At 39.8% G+C, this 16830-nt stretch overlaps 2 protein-coding genes across 2 annotated transcripts in view; both read right to left on the bottom strand.

Moving 5' to 3' along the window:
- LOC144656582 (uncharacterized) overlaps positions 1-16830 on the bottom strand; it is a 432902-nt gene that overhangs the window by 176544 nt on the left and 239528 nt on the right. The window lies entirely within an intron of this gene.
- Positions 6275-16830, bottom strand: part of LOC144656253 (uncharacterized) — a 42831-nt gene continuing 32275 nt past the window's right edge. Inside the window, exons 9-14 of the mRNA XM_078516489.1 lie at positions 15130-15207; positions 14704-14802; positions 13470-13666; positions 12614-12739; positions 7934-9523; positions 6275-7424 (exon numbers count right to left, since the gene is read on the bottom strand). Of these exons, the coding sequence (XP_078372615.1) occupies positions 7021-7424; positions 7934-9523; positions 12614-12739; positions 13470-13666; positions 14704-14802; positions 15130-15207 (2494 nt within the window). The 3' untranslated portion in view covers positions 6275-7020. The remainder of the gene's footprint in view (positions 7425-7933; positions 9524-12613; positions 12740-13469; positions 13667-14703; positions 14803-15129; positions 15208-16830) is intronic.

Genomic DNA, 16830 nt, shown 5'->3' with positions numbered 1-16830 from the left:
TTTTGCAACTCGTTTCGCGAGGGGGGTAAGAAAGGCGTCTTGCGTTCCGCGCACACTTGTAAATTAGGAGTTGTGGACACAAATTGTGACAAGGAGCGAGGCGAGCCTGGGCGAGCCGAGCGAGTTGTCACGGTTTGTGCCACAACTCCTAATTTACAAGTGTGTCAGCAATATCATTCTGCAAGTTACTTTAAGTTTATGCGCGCAGGCATGGTGATACGTGTTTGCGTCAGCTGTCGCACGCTCAGTTCGTCAACGAAAAATGCAACAAAATGATTTCGAGAAAGACTTGTTGCGATCTGTCGAAAAATTCGCGCTATATGTTATTTGTTATAAGAACATTGCAATACAGCTGCTAACAAAGATGGCCGTGCGTTAAAATCTCTTTCAATCGCCCCAAGAAAACATTGACGTCAACTCTCCTTTGTAACGTTCATCTTTTTGTTTCGTAAGAGAGCGCGCAGTCATTCTTGCAGGGTTTCCTTAGTCGAGAACGGTGCTTCAGGAAGGAGAATGTAATTAGGGAAATAACGCACAGGGAAATGAGAACTTCAGTATTTCTCGTCTTATGCGTTTTGAGTTGCTTTTGTTTAAAGTTTGTTATCTATGATGTCGTTGGACAAAAAAGGTGAGATTCGTAAAAAGTGGCGTAACTTCGTGCGCTTAAAGAATAAACCGTTATTGAGCTTTACTACCATGGATAGTATCCATGTTTCTACTGTGACAGTGTTGTGTAAAATAAACATAGCAAAGTCTTTACTTTATTTTAGATTACTTTTTTCTGCAACTAGAGTTAGATTCTTTTTGAGAACCCGGTCGGGTACGGGGCTCTTCTTAAATTGGACTATACTGGGGGGCTCCGGGGAGGTACCTTTTCGCTGGAATTTTATAAAAGGGGACACAAAGCTGTAAGCGAAACTGTAGGCGAAAGTGAAAAATTACGAAAAGAAATACAGTATCGATCCTCTCTTTAGGTATCTAAAAGGGGTGCCATTTTCTATCGAAGGTATACGGAAGGCTTACCTTTTCTGTCAAAAATGGTATATGAAAGAGTAAGGGGTTTCGAACTCGGAACTGAGCCTCCCCGTATTAAAACAAAACATGTTTGAGTATCCCCCTCCCCGAGGATCTTGAAACTTGTGGTAAACTACACTGATTGAAAACGTCATTGGTTGAAACGTACTATAGCGACTGACTTAATAATAAATAAACGTGGCAATCGCTAAGTTTTATCGCGTCTTTATTAAAATCACAATCTCAAAGAAAAGTACTTGGGACACCATTTAAAACGCGACAATTCGTCACGAATGCTAGGAAATAGAGATCCCTCCCCCCGCCCCCTTTACAATGGTACAACATTGGAAGTGGAGAGAGGGGGAATTACTAGATATTTTGTGTTTCAGACGGCAGAAACAACAACAACAACAACAACAACAACAGCAAGTGTCCTTCTCCCATCGCCAATCTGAATTACTTTTTGCTCCGTCTGGCGTACCAAGCTTTCGTGCGCTTTTCATCTTCTCGAAAAAAAAAAAAACGAGTGCAACCCAGGTGATAGTGAAACCTCCTACGTAATACTACTTTTTGGGAGTTCGCCGCAAGATTTGTGTGTGAAAGGCCCCGTGTCAAGTACAAAATGACTTGCTATTAACTTATCACGCACAGTAAAAAGTAATGAAAATGGAGAATTTGGTCCTGAAAAAGAAATGAAACATACTTCGAGACAAAAATGAATGTGACCAATCTGTCAGTGGGGGTTATAAAGAGAGAAGCAGAGACACCAGTAAAGGTCAAAAGGAAGGCTTTATTAAAGGCTTATGTTTCCTTCTCCAGCAAAACATGACCCACTTTACAGTGTTTTCTAAACAACACGTAATGTTCTACCCTATTACATAAAACCTTGCTCATAATTAAAAGCCTTTCCGACGACAAACATGCTTGGTTAATCAGAAGTGCTGTGATATTAATAGTCAGACGGCTCTCCGCTGTTCAAGAAAATTTATTATCCAACACCATTCCATGGCGTACAAATCACGCGTGATGCAAATACGTATTTTGCACGTTATACTCAGCCAAGATTACCTTTTTGGTTGGCTGGATACTCAGTGGTTACCAGCTCGTATTCCAAAAGCTCTCTTCGTATTCTGTCTTTCGAGGAATTTTCAATTAGAACCAGGAAGATCACACATTGCCTTTGCTAAAAGCAGTGTATTCCGATTGGTTTGTGTAATCGAACGAGTGTTTACGGGAGACGCCTTTTTAAACTTTGAGAACATCGGTTTTATTCGGCATTGGAAACTATCAAATTTAAACCGGACTTTTTTTTGTAGAATGGAAACACTCTTCCGTTGTTTTGACCAGATGCACGGCGGTGCTTTATACTTTCTTAGTCGTGAACTGGAGATTCTTACAGAAGACGCCCCAAATCGTAAAGCATAAAGATCATGTTCCCTCCGTAAAACAATGTTTGCGTAATAACGCACAATTAACTTTGAAACAAATCATTTTATGAAAAATTCCTGCAAATGTTCCACAAAACTGAATGAACCTGCACTGAAAAAAAAAACAATTTCTGCAACAATTGTCTGAAGAATCTAAATCGTGACAGGCGATTTTACTGAGAAAGTTTAAACAATTCTGATGCAAGAAAGCGGATGGATAATAAATTGGTTCAATGCGAAGCCAGCGTTGCCGTACATTTTTCTCTATTTTTGTTTTTTGACTCGCCAAACAGAATTGTAATGATTTGCCGTTAAGACTTGATTGAACTTCACAGCAGGGCAAGCATGTCTGTCGAGAAAATTGAATGAACGTCACTTATCCTACAATAAAACTATCTGAGGACACAAAATACAACAATGCGCCACAGTCAAAAACACTGCCAAATTCCTAATCATAAGTGACTTCATAAGACCTTGTATTTTCTTGTTTAGGACTAAAAACACTACCATATTCTTGATTATAAATAACGTAATAAACTTTAGTATTTCTTGTTTAAAGACTGAAAACACTACCAAATTCTTGTATATCTTGTTTAGAGACTAAACACTACCAAATTCTTGATTATACATGAAATAAAAAACCTCACAAACTTCTTGTTTAGAGGGCAAGGGTAAGCATGTCTGTCGAGAAAATTGAATGAACGTCACTTATCCTACAATAAAACTATCTGAGGACGCAAAATACAACAATGTGCCACAGTCAAAAACACTACCAAATTCCTAATCACAAGTGACTTCATAAGACTTTTGTATTTTCTTGTTTAGAGACTAAAAACGCTACCAAATTCTTGATTATAAATGAAATAAAAAACCTCGCAATCTTCTTGTTTAGAGACTAAAACATTACTTAATTCTTGATCATAAATAAAATCACGACCTTAGTATTTTTTGTTTGGTGGCTATAACCACTACAAAATACCTTATTATAACTGTTGTTATGAAGTGAAATATTATTTTTAGTGCTCCGTAATTTTAGTTCATGATTTATTGTTTATAACTTTGTAAAACATGAGAATCTTGTGATTTAAGACCTTAGACCTTGGCATTTTCTTGATAGGAGACTAAAAAACGTTACCAAATTCCTAATTATAAATTTCATTATTATACCTTAGTATTTTCTTGCCAAGAGACTAAAAACACTACCAAATTGCTGAGGGTTGTCCAATATACACGACCTGATACGGATCGTAAAAATCATCACTCCAATTGTGCGGTTCGTACGGTTGGTACGAGTCGTGAAACAATGGGTTTACCAGTCGTACAGTGGACTACAGTTGGTGAAGGGCATATGATAGTGAGACATAGTGGGTCCTAACAGTGCTACGATTCGTACGAATCGTACGGTTCGTAGAGTTTGCGAGTCGTACAGTTGGTGAAGGGCATATGATAGTGAGACATAGTGGGTCCCGTAACAGTGCTACGATTCGTACGAATCGTACGGTTCGTACGAGTCGTCAAACAATGAATTTACGAGTCGTACAGTTGGTGAAGGGCATTTGATAGTGAGACATAGTGGGTCCTAACAGTGCTACGGTTCGTACGAATCGTACGGTTCGTACGAGTCGTCAAACCATGAGTTTACGAGTCATACAGTTGGTGAAGGGCATATGATAGTGAGACATAGTGGATCCTAACAGTGCTACGAATCGTACGAATCGTACGGTTCGTACGAGTCGTGAAACAATGAGTTTACGAGTCGTACAGTTGGTGAAATGCATATAATTAGTGAGACTTAGTTATAGAACGAAGAATACACTGCGTTTAGCGTGTTTGACATTTTCTAAAGCGTGTTTGGGTTTGCACGTTTTTAGCACGAGAAATATACATTGTGTTTTCCGTGTTGTGTTTAGCGAGTTTCGCTAGCACACTTTTTATAGAACGAAGAATACACATTGCGTTTAGCGTGTTTGGGCCATTCTAAAGCGTGTTTGGGTTTCCACGTTTTTAGAACGAGAAATATACATTGTGTTTTCCGTGTTGTGTTTAGCGAGTTTCGCTAGCACACTTTTTATAGAACGAAGAATACACATTGCGTTTAGCGTGTTTGGGCCATTCTAAAGCGTGTTTGGGTTTCCACGTGTTTAGAACGAGAAATATACATTGTGTTTACCGTGTTGGGGAAGTGACGCTTACAGAACGAGAAATATAAGTTATGCTTGGTGTGTTTTGCGTTTAGCGTGTTTGGGACATTTTCTAAAGCGTGTTTGGGTTTGAACGTTTTTAGAACAAGAAACACTGCGTTTAGCGTGTTTGGGACATTTTCTAAAGCGTGTTTGGGTTTGCACGTTTTTAGAACGAGAAATATACATTGTGTTTACCGTGTTGGGGACGTGACGCTTACAGAACGAGAAATATACATTATGCTTGGTGTGTTTTGATTACAGTATCACGCTTTATCACTAATGCTATGCAGTTAGCAAACTGCACGAGTCGTAAACTATTGTTTCACGACACGTACGAACTGTACGACTCGCACGATTCGTAGCACTGTTCGGACCCACCAAGTCTCGCTAATCATATGCACTTCACCAACTGTACGACTCGTAAACTATTGTTTCACGACTCGTACGAACCGTACGAACCGTACGATTCGTAGCACTGTTCGGACCCACCAAGTCTCGCTAATCATATGCACTTCACCAACTGTACGACTCGTAAACTATTGTTTCACGACTCGTACGAACCGTACGACTCGTACGATTCGTAGCACTGTTCGGACCCATTATGTCTCGCTAATCATATGCACTTCACCAACTGTACGACTCGTTAACTATTGTTTCACGACTCGTAGCACTTTTAGGACACACTATGTCCCACTAATCATATGCACTTCACCAACTGTACGACTCGTAAACTATTGTTTCACGACTCGTACGAACCGTACGAACCGTACGATTCGTAGCACTGTTCGGACCCACCAAGTCTCGCTAATCATATGCACTTCACCAACTGTACGACTCGTAAACTATTGTTTCACGACTCGTACGAACCGTACGAACCGTACGATTCGTAGCACTGTTCGGACCCACCAAGTCTCGCTAATCATATGCACTTCACCAACTGTACGACTCGTAAACTATTGTTTCACGACTCGTACGAACCGTACGACTCGTACGATTCGTAGCACTGTTCGGACCCATTATGTCTCGCTAATCATATGCACTTCACCAACTGTACGACTCGTTAACTATTGTTTCACGACTCGTACGAACCGTACGACTCGTACGATTCGTAGCACTTTTAGGACACACTATGTCCCACTAATCATATGCACTTCACCAACTGTACGACTCGTAAACTATTGTTTCACGACTCGTACGATTCGCAGCACTGTTCGGACCCATTATGTCCCGCTAATCATATGCACTTCAACAACTGTACGACTCGTAAACTATTGTTTTACGACTCGTACGAACCGTACCAACCGTACGATTCGTCTAATGGTTTTTACGATTCGTATCAGGTCGTGTATATTGGACATGGATGAAATTGCTACTTATAAATGTCAGTACCAAATTTCTTACTATTAATAACTTTATTAATCCTGAGTACGTATTTTTTGTTAGTGTCTGAAAACGCTACCAAATTCTTAATTACAAATTACATCAGCTAACATCATTCGACTAGTATCTTCTTTTTAAGTGAAGAATAACATAATATAACAATAGAGTTGATGTTCGTGGGCGTAAATATGTTTTTGGCCCGACTCAGGCTCATTTTAAAAAATGAGCTCTGAGAAGGGCCAAACACATATTCACGCCCAAGAACATCAACTCTATTACTATTATGATCATTTCAGAGGGCATTAAGTTAAGGAACCAAAAAAAGTAAGCGATATCTTAAAAACTGCCGACTTGCGAGTCGGCGTTTATTTCAGATTGAAAACTAGGTTTAAAAGTTTACAAAACTTGGCAGACAACCGCAAAATTACTCAAAACAATCTTTGCTTGAAAAGGAAATTACAGAATTCTATCGGCAGCAAAGAAATAGTCGTCATTTAGAAGTGTTAAAATTAATTGTACTGTTTGGAATATGCCTGAAATTCAACTGAGCGAGTTTTGCTCGACGAAGACAAACTTACATTCTTTTCGCCGCCTGGATTCTTCTTTGAGTTTCTGTAATTCCTCTTCATCTAGCTGAGAAGACTGAAAATTTGCTTTCCCGTTCAGTCCTTCAAAAATTTTGTCGTTATAAAGCTCAAAAACAGTTTTGAAGCTTCTCGACTCAAATTAAACGAAGCTTGAAAATATGCCAGCTTGTGCCAGCCAGCAAGAAAACGGCGCGAACAGAATGGTTTTCAGTTCTGATCGTTAATAACTTTTTTCAGTCTAATTGGTCCACCGCAGCGGGCTAAAATATATTTTAGCCCGCTGAATTCTCCATTTTAGCCAGCAAAATACGCCAAAATGCCCGATGAAATGATTATAATAAAGGTTTACGCCCCCCTCTTACAAACAGATTTATGGCGTCTTTAAAAGCAATGATATCCATGTGATACCTTGCAACATTTTAACACTGCTCAAAAGGAGGTCTCGTATGTTTCGTTTGGTGGCTCATGAATGTCGGCAATGACTACGTCACTTTCAGGATAAATCGTGCTAGGTTTGGGTTTTGTTATTTTAGTCACCTCACTTCTGGTATCGGCTTTCTTGTCACCATTCTGAGTTTCCTTCACGTTAGTTTCGTCGATTTCCTCAAGGGTAAATTCGATGGCTCCGGTGTCTTTTAAAGTGCTTGAAATCGACGGCATGTTTATCTTTCCCGTTTGGAGTTGTTGCTTAAGAGCATTCCTGCCAACCAATCCACGTAATTCGCCCTGTAACTCATTCAGAGGAAGCAGCATGGCCAAACAACACGAAAAGGACCATTGTGGATTTTTGCGCCACTCTTTTATGTGGCGGTAAACTAGTAGAAGGTACTGGGCTGCAAAGATAAAGAAGCTCCGGATTAGTAATCAACTAATAATGAGGACACGATAATAATAATAATAATAATAATAATAATAATAATAATAATAATAATAATAATAATAATAATAATAATAATAATAATAATAATTAAAACATGTTTCTACAGGATGACCATTTCAATTATAAAAACTACTATCAACATGGGTCCTGTGTAAACGATAAATTGTATTCGTAAACTGTCTGGATTGCTTTAGAGTGCTCCAGTATAGATAATTGGACCGCTTTCTGGGAGTGGCTTGTTCATATAGCGAATCTTCCGTGGGCCGATGACCGTCATTGAAAATGACCGATGATTGATGCATTTTCAAACTTTTACCCACAAGGTATATTTGGCTACAAACCATCAGCAGTACATTGGCATAGAGTAAATAACTCCCCCTCCCCCCCCCCCCCCCCCTCCACAAAAGAGGTATTTGCCTTTGCAGGTTAAAATTTTAAACATGTCAAAACCGCGATACTTACCCACCAAAAGTCCAATCACCAAAGAGTTAGCTCCGATGACTAATACTGTAAACAAGGTGCTGTCCACGTATGAGTCTATTGAGGCGGGTATGTTTTCTTTGGGAATCTTGCTAACAGTTCCAATGCCGAGGTTGACGAAGGTAACCGCAAGGGATGTCAGCATTAACCTGTTCTCGAATTTATCCAATATGGGGTGGACATATGCAAAGAGCATTCCATAGAGACCTGAAATGACACACGCAAGTCCAACATAGGCCCTGCTTTCTCCTCCCACAAGTATCAAACCGGATGTCAATACAACCTTCCGAACCATCTCGACAAACTCCCAATACCACGAATGAGAATTGTAATTCTCGAATAGGAATCGCAATCCCCTGGAAACTTCTGTGCTTGGTTCCTGTGTGTGAGATGTTTCGTTGTCAGCTTCGCTTTCACCAATCACCTTTCGTTGTTTCCAAAGAACTGTCATCGATACGGCTGGCAGAAGGAGTATGTAGAAAACCGCACAGTATGCAACGATGACCAAACGATTGTACTCTGGACCATGGCATATTATGTTGTAATCGGCTTTGAGGAACTTTGGACATTCTTTTTCGTTTTCGTCGTCACAAAGTTCCCGACAAGCCAAGGGGAGCACGCTTGCTGCTTTAGAGCATGTACTCAGGTACGTCACGTAAAGAACAAAAAACAAGTTTCTGTAGATTAGTTCTTTCGCTTGTGAAGTTTTCACCACTAGATCCCTTTCATCTAAACTGCTACGCATCAGAAAGACCTTTCTCAGTCCGTAGATAACGAGAGACATCGTGATGGCGGCAGCATTTAAAGCGAGAATGGCAAACAAGCTTCCAAATGCATCGACTTTCAAACCTGGTAGTATGCAGTGAATAGGTGCCATCTGGAGTACGTTCAGCTGTAACAGTTCTGAATATTTCCCAATAAGCGCGAGTGATTCTGGCCACTTTATGTAGGCAAATGCTTCCAGGACACCAAACGTTACTTGGTAAAAGCCTATCACGATCTTTAGTCTGCCAAGTATCATATCCACTGTAGAGCGTCCAGTACTCTTCTTGCATTTCTTTTTGCTTGTCCACACCACGAGTGCAATGATTATCGCAATCACAGCTGCTGCAATTGACAGCTGGCCAGCCATCCAGGTCTTTGTTGGACATGTTTTGCATGTTTGCATTTGCTTATAGTACCCAGCACTGCACACCTCACATAATGGACCTTCATAGCCATCATCACATTTAGAATCTAGATCTCCCCTGCACGATTCCTTTCTTGGGCATCTATGTGTCTTAGGCAGGACGTAAGGGTACTCTATGAGGGAACCGTTACGCGAAGAATTGCGTGAAGAATTTCCTACAACAGGAATGATGTTCACGAGATTCATGGTGTACTTTTCATACAATAGTTTGTGTGTATTGTTCCCCCATTTCCACCAGTAGCCAGACTCAAGAGTAGCATAGTCATCCACACATTTTAGCCCAGCTTGATCACACTGTTTACAACCTTCAAAAAGATGTATTCGGAAAAATCCATCCAAGCATTTGCAGGCTCTGAATCCTGCAAAAATGCTTGTATTTGTTCCTGAAATAAAAGTGAAAACTACAAATTAATAATTATATAATTTATTATATACTATAAAACACCAGTCGGACGCTTAACCAATGTCTATTTAACTTGGTTTAAATGGGGCAAACATCCTGCATACCGCTAGGATTGATTAGATTTTTCCACACGTGGGATAAGTGTTGAAAGAAATGATGGTAAATATCAAGCTTTGCACAACACAGTTAAAGAGATATTCGTTATTCAGTGCCACTCGCTACTCGAAAACGATTCTCGATCTTAATTTTCTAATGACTTTTTAGAATTGTTAAAACAATTCTAAACTGCAATTACGATTCTTTAGCTAGATCTATGATCGCAAATTTGTAATTAAAATTGGCGAGAGAATAAGAAAGCCATCAATACTCTCAAGACAGTCAGCAGGTAAACGAAATCAATATTTTTAAATTAAGGTACACTACTTAAAGAAACATGTGGGGACAAGACTATAAGAACTTCCAAGCGTCATTATACATTCCTGTAAAACACAATCTATGATCCAAGGCACAATATTTATCCCCACTTTAATTGAGAGTGCAATTTCCAGGATCGCTATTTCATTTCATCCTCAAGGCTAATTTATACATCAATATAAATTCAAGGCAATGTCATAACCATAGACCTGCTTACCGTAATGATTCGATTTAGCGCCCTCCTTCCAATAAGCGCCCCCTTCCGAATAAGCGCCCCCCTTCGAATGTGTTTTTGTTAATAAGCGCCCCTATTCCAATAAGCGCCCCCATTCTAATAAGCGCTCCCATTCTTATACGCGCCCCTATTCTAAAAAGCGCTCCTATTGTGGCTAACTGCCCCTACTGAACTCGTCGACGTCGAAAAGATAAACTCATGAACATTTACCGTATCGTACATGTATATATTTACTGCTAAAATGAACAATTCTTGTTAGTTACATTTGGTTGTTTCGCAAAAAAATAAATAAGCGCTCTGTCCCGAATAAGCGCCCTGTCTCCAATAAGCGCCCGCCCTTAAGGTGGTAAAAGTAAATAAGCGCCCCGGGCGCTAAATCGAATCATTACGGTAAGTACTCCTTCTAGCGAGAGAATCTACCAGTTCACTTCCTGTCATGGATCACTTGCTGCACGTGATCCTCTAACGTCGAATGATCTCACTCTGACAGTCATGTGCTTGCTGTCATGTACAGTGCCGACCGATCTAGCTGAATTGCGTTGAAATGTTCCCAGAAAGCTGTTCCACAAAAAGATTTCTCCGATTATTGAATTTCAGCCTGGTTAAAAGGCTGTGGCTTTAAAATGGTATAAAAAGAAACATAACGATCTTTGAGAAATCGGAGAGACGCTTTCAAAGTGTTATGTGTTAACCTCTTACTAACCGAGCGCGAGGGCCGTACTGGGGAATATTGGCCCGAGGTCGTGGCAGTACGGACCGAGCGCAGCGAGGTCCGTACAAAAACGACCGAGGGCCATTATTCCCCAGTACTGCTCGAGCAAGCTAGGTTAGTAAGTAGTTTATTATATGGCACTCGAGCCATGCTTGTTTATTTTTCTGTTAAAAAGCACTTCCGGTCACTTGCATTCAAAGGGCTTCTTCCGTAACGTGCTCATGATGACGCGAGCAACTCAGAAAGAACAAGCTACCACGAGTTTGAGCACAACTTTATTGATCGTGACAAAGAAGACGAATATTCACCAAGCGGATTTTATTATTCTAAAGATCGGGACAGTTCTGATGTAGAAACTGGAATAAGCACCACGGAAAGCCAGGAGGCCGCTCAGCTAACCAAACTGAGGTTTCTTGGCCATCATTCTGCTGTTGAAGTTGGACTTCTCCGCAGCGTAACTTTCGGCATTCGTCTCTGGCTCGTCAACAGAAGTGTAAGGATAAATTAAAAAAAAAAAAAAAAAAACACCAGACAGTTCTATGAATTACCTATTGGATTGGAATCGCTTAATTTTCCCGCTTCATAAAGATCATCTTTGACTTCGTCGTCTTCATCAATCGCCCGGAGCGGCTTTTTACCTTCGCTGTAAGCCTTACTTGTGAACAAGTGACTGGCACTTCGCAGCTATAGTACTCTTCTCGATTTTTCAAACTCAGTGTCGTTGATGATGTTGAATGGATATTTCTTCTCAGACCTGTATCGCTGTATGCTTCGCTAAAAACGGGAAATTGCTGCTGGCTCGTACTCTTGTCCTCTTTTAGCTAGCTCCGTGTGTTTATAAAAAATTCGCTGCGCGTGTGAAAAATTTGGACTCATTTGGGCGGAAAATTGCTCAAGCTCAGAAGCAGGTAGGCTATCAATTCTTACTAATTCACTCAGTTTGTCATACTATTAGCTTCACGTACCTTCAATTGAGCGGAGAAGAGCTTTCATTTCAGTAGCTGTCTTCTATTTGTGTTTATACTTTTCCGTTCGTTTATAAAATCGTCTAAGGCCTACTGGCTTTCGGCGATGCCTGTTTCAGTTTCCACATCAGAAGTTTCCCGATCTTAAGATAATTCGGTTGAAATTCGCTTGGTGAATATTCGTTTTCTTCGTTCACGTTTTAAGCTCTGTAAAATATCAATCTGTTTGGTAGTTTCTTTGCGAAAAATGAGAGTATGTACACGTTTTCTTCTCGCAGGTTTAGTTGCAAATTTGAATTTGCCAGCTTTCGAAAAAATACTCGGCTTAGACCGTTTTCATGGAAACGGTCCGTATGGCAAAATCCCGACGAAGAAAGAACCAATCAGAACGCTCGGATTTGCCTAAGACTGGCTTTGCCATATAATAAAACAAATTATTTTCAATGTTAAACGGGTTACGGCGGTGTAAAGGCATGTCAACAAACTTGATAAAGCGAAATGGTAAATATCCTAATAATTAGCTTAGGCTGGCAGAGCAACATTTCATTCGGTTTTCAATGGCATAACAAAAAGCTTCCCTCCCTCCTCTCCGTTGGTTTTAATAAGGTATATATAGTGACCTAGTGCCCTTCGTTCCCTTACCCCTTCTTGCTTCTATAGTAAGGGTTACAGATTGGAAACATTAAGCCTACTAATATATCTTGTGTTAACGATCAAGAATCTGCTCTTTATTTATGTGCTTACCTTGTGGACAAGCAATGCAATCTTGTGCCTTTTTTCCAGGCGCTTTATTGTAGGGCACAAAAGTGCCATCGGGACATTTCAGGCAGCTGTCGTTAACATACGCTTTAGTGTCCGAGTAAAAACCACCTATAAAAATGTTTGAAAAGGAAAACAAACATTGCTCTTAACAGGGATGGACAACTTATTGCTATGGTTTACATTAGAACATCCATGTTTTCTAATGCGATGATCATGAATGGCTTTTGTGTGTGATGCCCACAACTTGAAGCAAGGGTCCTCTTTATTGAAACGCTTTCTATTCAAAATGTGATCTAAAAACAGCAACTACTGCTACATTGTCGTCCCCATTATAATCATCGTTATCATCAACAGCAGAATAAGCAACAATATAAGCTACAAGGAACAAGTATTCGCAAACAAATAATAAAACAGCTACAAATTATAACAAATAAAAAAAACAGAAATTACGAAAATAAAGTTAAATTCAAAATGTACTAGGAGTGAGAAGATTGCCGGACATACCGCTGGACTCGGCCACATCTATTACGGTTTGAAAAGTAACGAGTTATTTTTACCAGTAAAAGGTAATTTATAGGTTTTCTCTTTAGTTGGATGAAATATTATTCTAGATTACTCGTCCAGTAACGGTAAAAAACAGTTTTCATTTTTTCCAAAATGATTAGTTATTTCCACGAACTGCAGACCTATTGTTGTAAACATGGACCTCATATTAATTTCATATCATCAGTTGTGAATTTAAACGTATCGGTTGATATCTCATCACCCTCAATTTTCGGCTTTGCTTTGAATACATATTAAGAACGTTCAAATAAGATGAACCAGTCACCAGACTTACCCGCAGGACATTCCAAGCACTGAAGCTCATCAGGATCGCTGACAGAGGCATTGACAAACGTTCCCGTGGGACATGGAGCAACTTCGTATTTACTATTGTTTCTACTTGCAAATCCAGCTCGGAGAAAGGTCTCTAGTAACGCTTCGTCTTTTAAGGACCCGCTGGGAAGGGTTATGTACTCCGAGCTACCTAGACCACTAAAATGTAAATTTTAAAAAAAGCTTTAGTAAGGAAATTAAAAGTCCGGTAATAAAAAAAAAAAGTCTGTGCAATGGACAATCGCTGACGCACCAATCCGACAAGTTGTGAAATGTCAGCTGGATATTTGGTGCGAAATTTCCCACACTTTTGACGGCTTCAAGTGTAAAAACCGCGATCTTACGAGCTGCGCACGCGCTCAGGTCTCCGGCTGATTTTCCATCTAATTCACCAGTTAATTTTCAAGGTTATTGTATGAAAAATTGACCACATGTTTTCATTGTCTACGCTTTTGTAGACCATAGAAATGACGCCATTAAATGTCCAAAACTTTGAGTGAAACCACTCCCCTTACGGCTCGTTGATTCCCTTGAGTTTTAAACATTTTACGACGTCATGTCTATCGTTCATAAGAGTGTAGACCATGGAAAAATGTTGTCGATTTCTTATTTTACAATAACTGAGCGAATTCCCGCGGGCTGATTGGCTAATTTTTATTGTCAAGAAGTGAACAGACGAATGAAAGCGAAAGTTTTGTCAAACTTTTCAGTACTGATTCAGCGCTGCATTCTTGATAAGGCAAGAATCATACCACAAATCTAGTAGTCTTCGATGAGGAAATCATCTAAAATTTATGGTTTAAATCTGAAGAAACCAATGCAACCTTTGAGTGAAAACTGATGAGGGTGTTTATTGACGCTTCAGACCAGCTGAATATCGGCGGTGAGCGGGAAATTTGCGCTGTCGATGAAATGAAGAAGCTGAACGTCGTTTTAGTGGATAATTTTGTGAATTAGCTGATAATTTTGTGAACAGTTTTCACTGGATTTATGGTTAGTTGAGCAATTCGAATTTTACCTTAATTGTATTCCTGGCCGTATTCTTACTACACGTTGCTAAACAGTGACCCATGCCAAGGCTAAAACTCGAAACCTCTCAATCATTAGTCCAGTTGACTAACCACTGCACCTCTCACCGCGTATAAAGAATAAAAGAAAGGAATACTTTGGAAATCAAATGTATCATAAATGTATACAAATTGTTGCGGCAAGTTACATACAGCTGTACAATACAACGTTCCTTCTGATTAGGGCCCACAATTTTCACGGTGCCGATTTGTCCATCTTCCATGCTTCTACAGGACACAAAGGATATTATGTCAAAGCTTGTTAATAACTGTAATGCTGTTTGCCCAGTAATTGTCACGATTGGCTCGCAATGGTTTCCCTTTGCTATTAGCCCTGGCTCTACTAGTTGGTTATTATGTCCGTCTATTTGCTGTCCATTCATAAGATTTATTATACAGAGAAACGTTTTGTTTGTAGCCTATTAAATTCAGCGCAAAAGAACGCGTGAGAAACAATACAAAATAACCTTGGTTTCAACTTTCTTGCTTCATTTTTGAATTTTTACTTTTTCTATTTCTAAGTGCAGTGGATAAACCGAATTGCGTCATACTTACATGTCTGCTGTCAGATTAGAAAAGTCCTCAGTGAAAGATCGAAGACTCACTGATTTTAGGTCCGTCCGTATCATATATCTAATGAAAGTAAAATCACTAAGTAAGCAACCATACATTTCGAAAAGCTGTAACAACAGTAACACGTCTGAGTATTCAGGAGTATTGTGGTCTATCAGTTGTACGTAAAAATTTGTTTGCAAATCGCTGACCAGTGCATAAAGTGAAACATTTTAAACTTGACAGTGATGGAAATGAAATGTTAGTAGACTTCAAGGTTTACGAATATTTTCCCAATGAGTCTGGGTTTTCTTCTAACAACCCGTTACTTTTAAGACCTTGATGCTTCCAGTTTTGTACTGCAAGGAAACTCATGAGAACACCGTTCGAGCCCTCTCGATCTTGCGCACTGAGTTTGATATGGAGGGCGAATGTTTGTATTAAGCCGAATGGAAATGGAAGTCTAAATCATTGCCAATGGGCATGTATGGTTAGTTTCAATTAAGAACTGACTAACCAGGTTTTTTTATTCGCCCCACGGATAAAAACAAGTTCACGGTCTTTCTAGGTCAGTCATAGAACCAAGCTAGCCGTTGCCCTGTAGGTTTTTCATCACTAATTTACTAATTTGTGGAAGCAGAGTTGAATTTCGAGCGATATTAAACAACGTGAGGTTCAAAACTGCACACGCGAAATGGCACAATTAGGTTTTAATCTTCGAAGTTTAACCAAATGAAGGTCACGCTGAACTCCCATCGAATAGTAACACTTAATGACAGGTTCCGAGGGAAACAGTCAATTTGGTTTCTCGGAGCCGAGGCGGAGCCGCGGGAAACATTGAGATTCGAGGTAAACAAAGTTAACCTGGTTTCCCCAGGGAACAGTAATGAAGTGATTTGTTGTATGGTCACAGCAGAGACTTAAGAAGAACGGCGGTGGTCAGTCAACATTCGCAAGCAACAGTGTACTGTTACCACTGACGTCATAGATTTTGCAATGTGTCCTCTCAGATACTTATAACGGGAAACAGTTTTATTGTTAGATATCATGTGACCTGAAGAAGCCATGAGAGCGCGCGCTGTTGGGGAAAAGATTCCAGCTATATAACAATAATTTCATTCACCTGTTGAATTCAGGCGCAAGATGGCAGACAATTCACGCTTCGCTTCCTTGCTTGCAAGTGCAAATGCAAGAGCAATCCAAATACAAAAAAAATGACAAGTCTCCATTCCTTGGGCTTGCATTTCCGCTTGTGTTATGCTAGTTCACACTTGTTTTTCCTTGCATTTGCGTTTCCATTTGCATCTCTCGTGTTAATCAGCCCTGAAGATGGCTTGGTAATGGTTTATAGTACTTGTGCTTTAATTGTGCAAGAACATATATGTAGAAACCAATCCCTAGGCCCAGTCTACCGCGATTATGTATTACTCGGCCCAGTCTACCGTGTATATTAAGTTACCTTTTCGCGGGTTTTATGCATATTGTTTCTTCACGGAAAGATTCGTTTATATCTAAGAAGCTACGTTCGTTTATCGTCCTTCGTTTCGCCGCGTGTCCAAATCGTCAGGTACATATCGTTTCCTTCGTTTGTCTTCTAGTATTTCCTCTGTTATATGCTGTTATTTCTGTTCTTAGTGTAATATATTTCTTTATTTATGTCCTAGAAACCACTGGTAATTAAGTTACGTCCACAAGAATAAATTT

Source organism: Oculina patagonica, chromosome 6, assembly GCF_052425735.1.
Source record: "Oculina patagonica isolate OP01 chromosome 6, crgOcupat, whole genome shotgun sequence".
Lineage (NCBI taxonomy): Eukaryota > Metazoa > Cnidaria > Anthozoa > Scleractinia > Oculinidae > Oculina > Oculina patagonica.
This window is presented reverse-complemented; position numbering and strand designations above follow the sequence as displayed.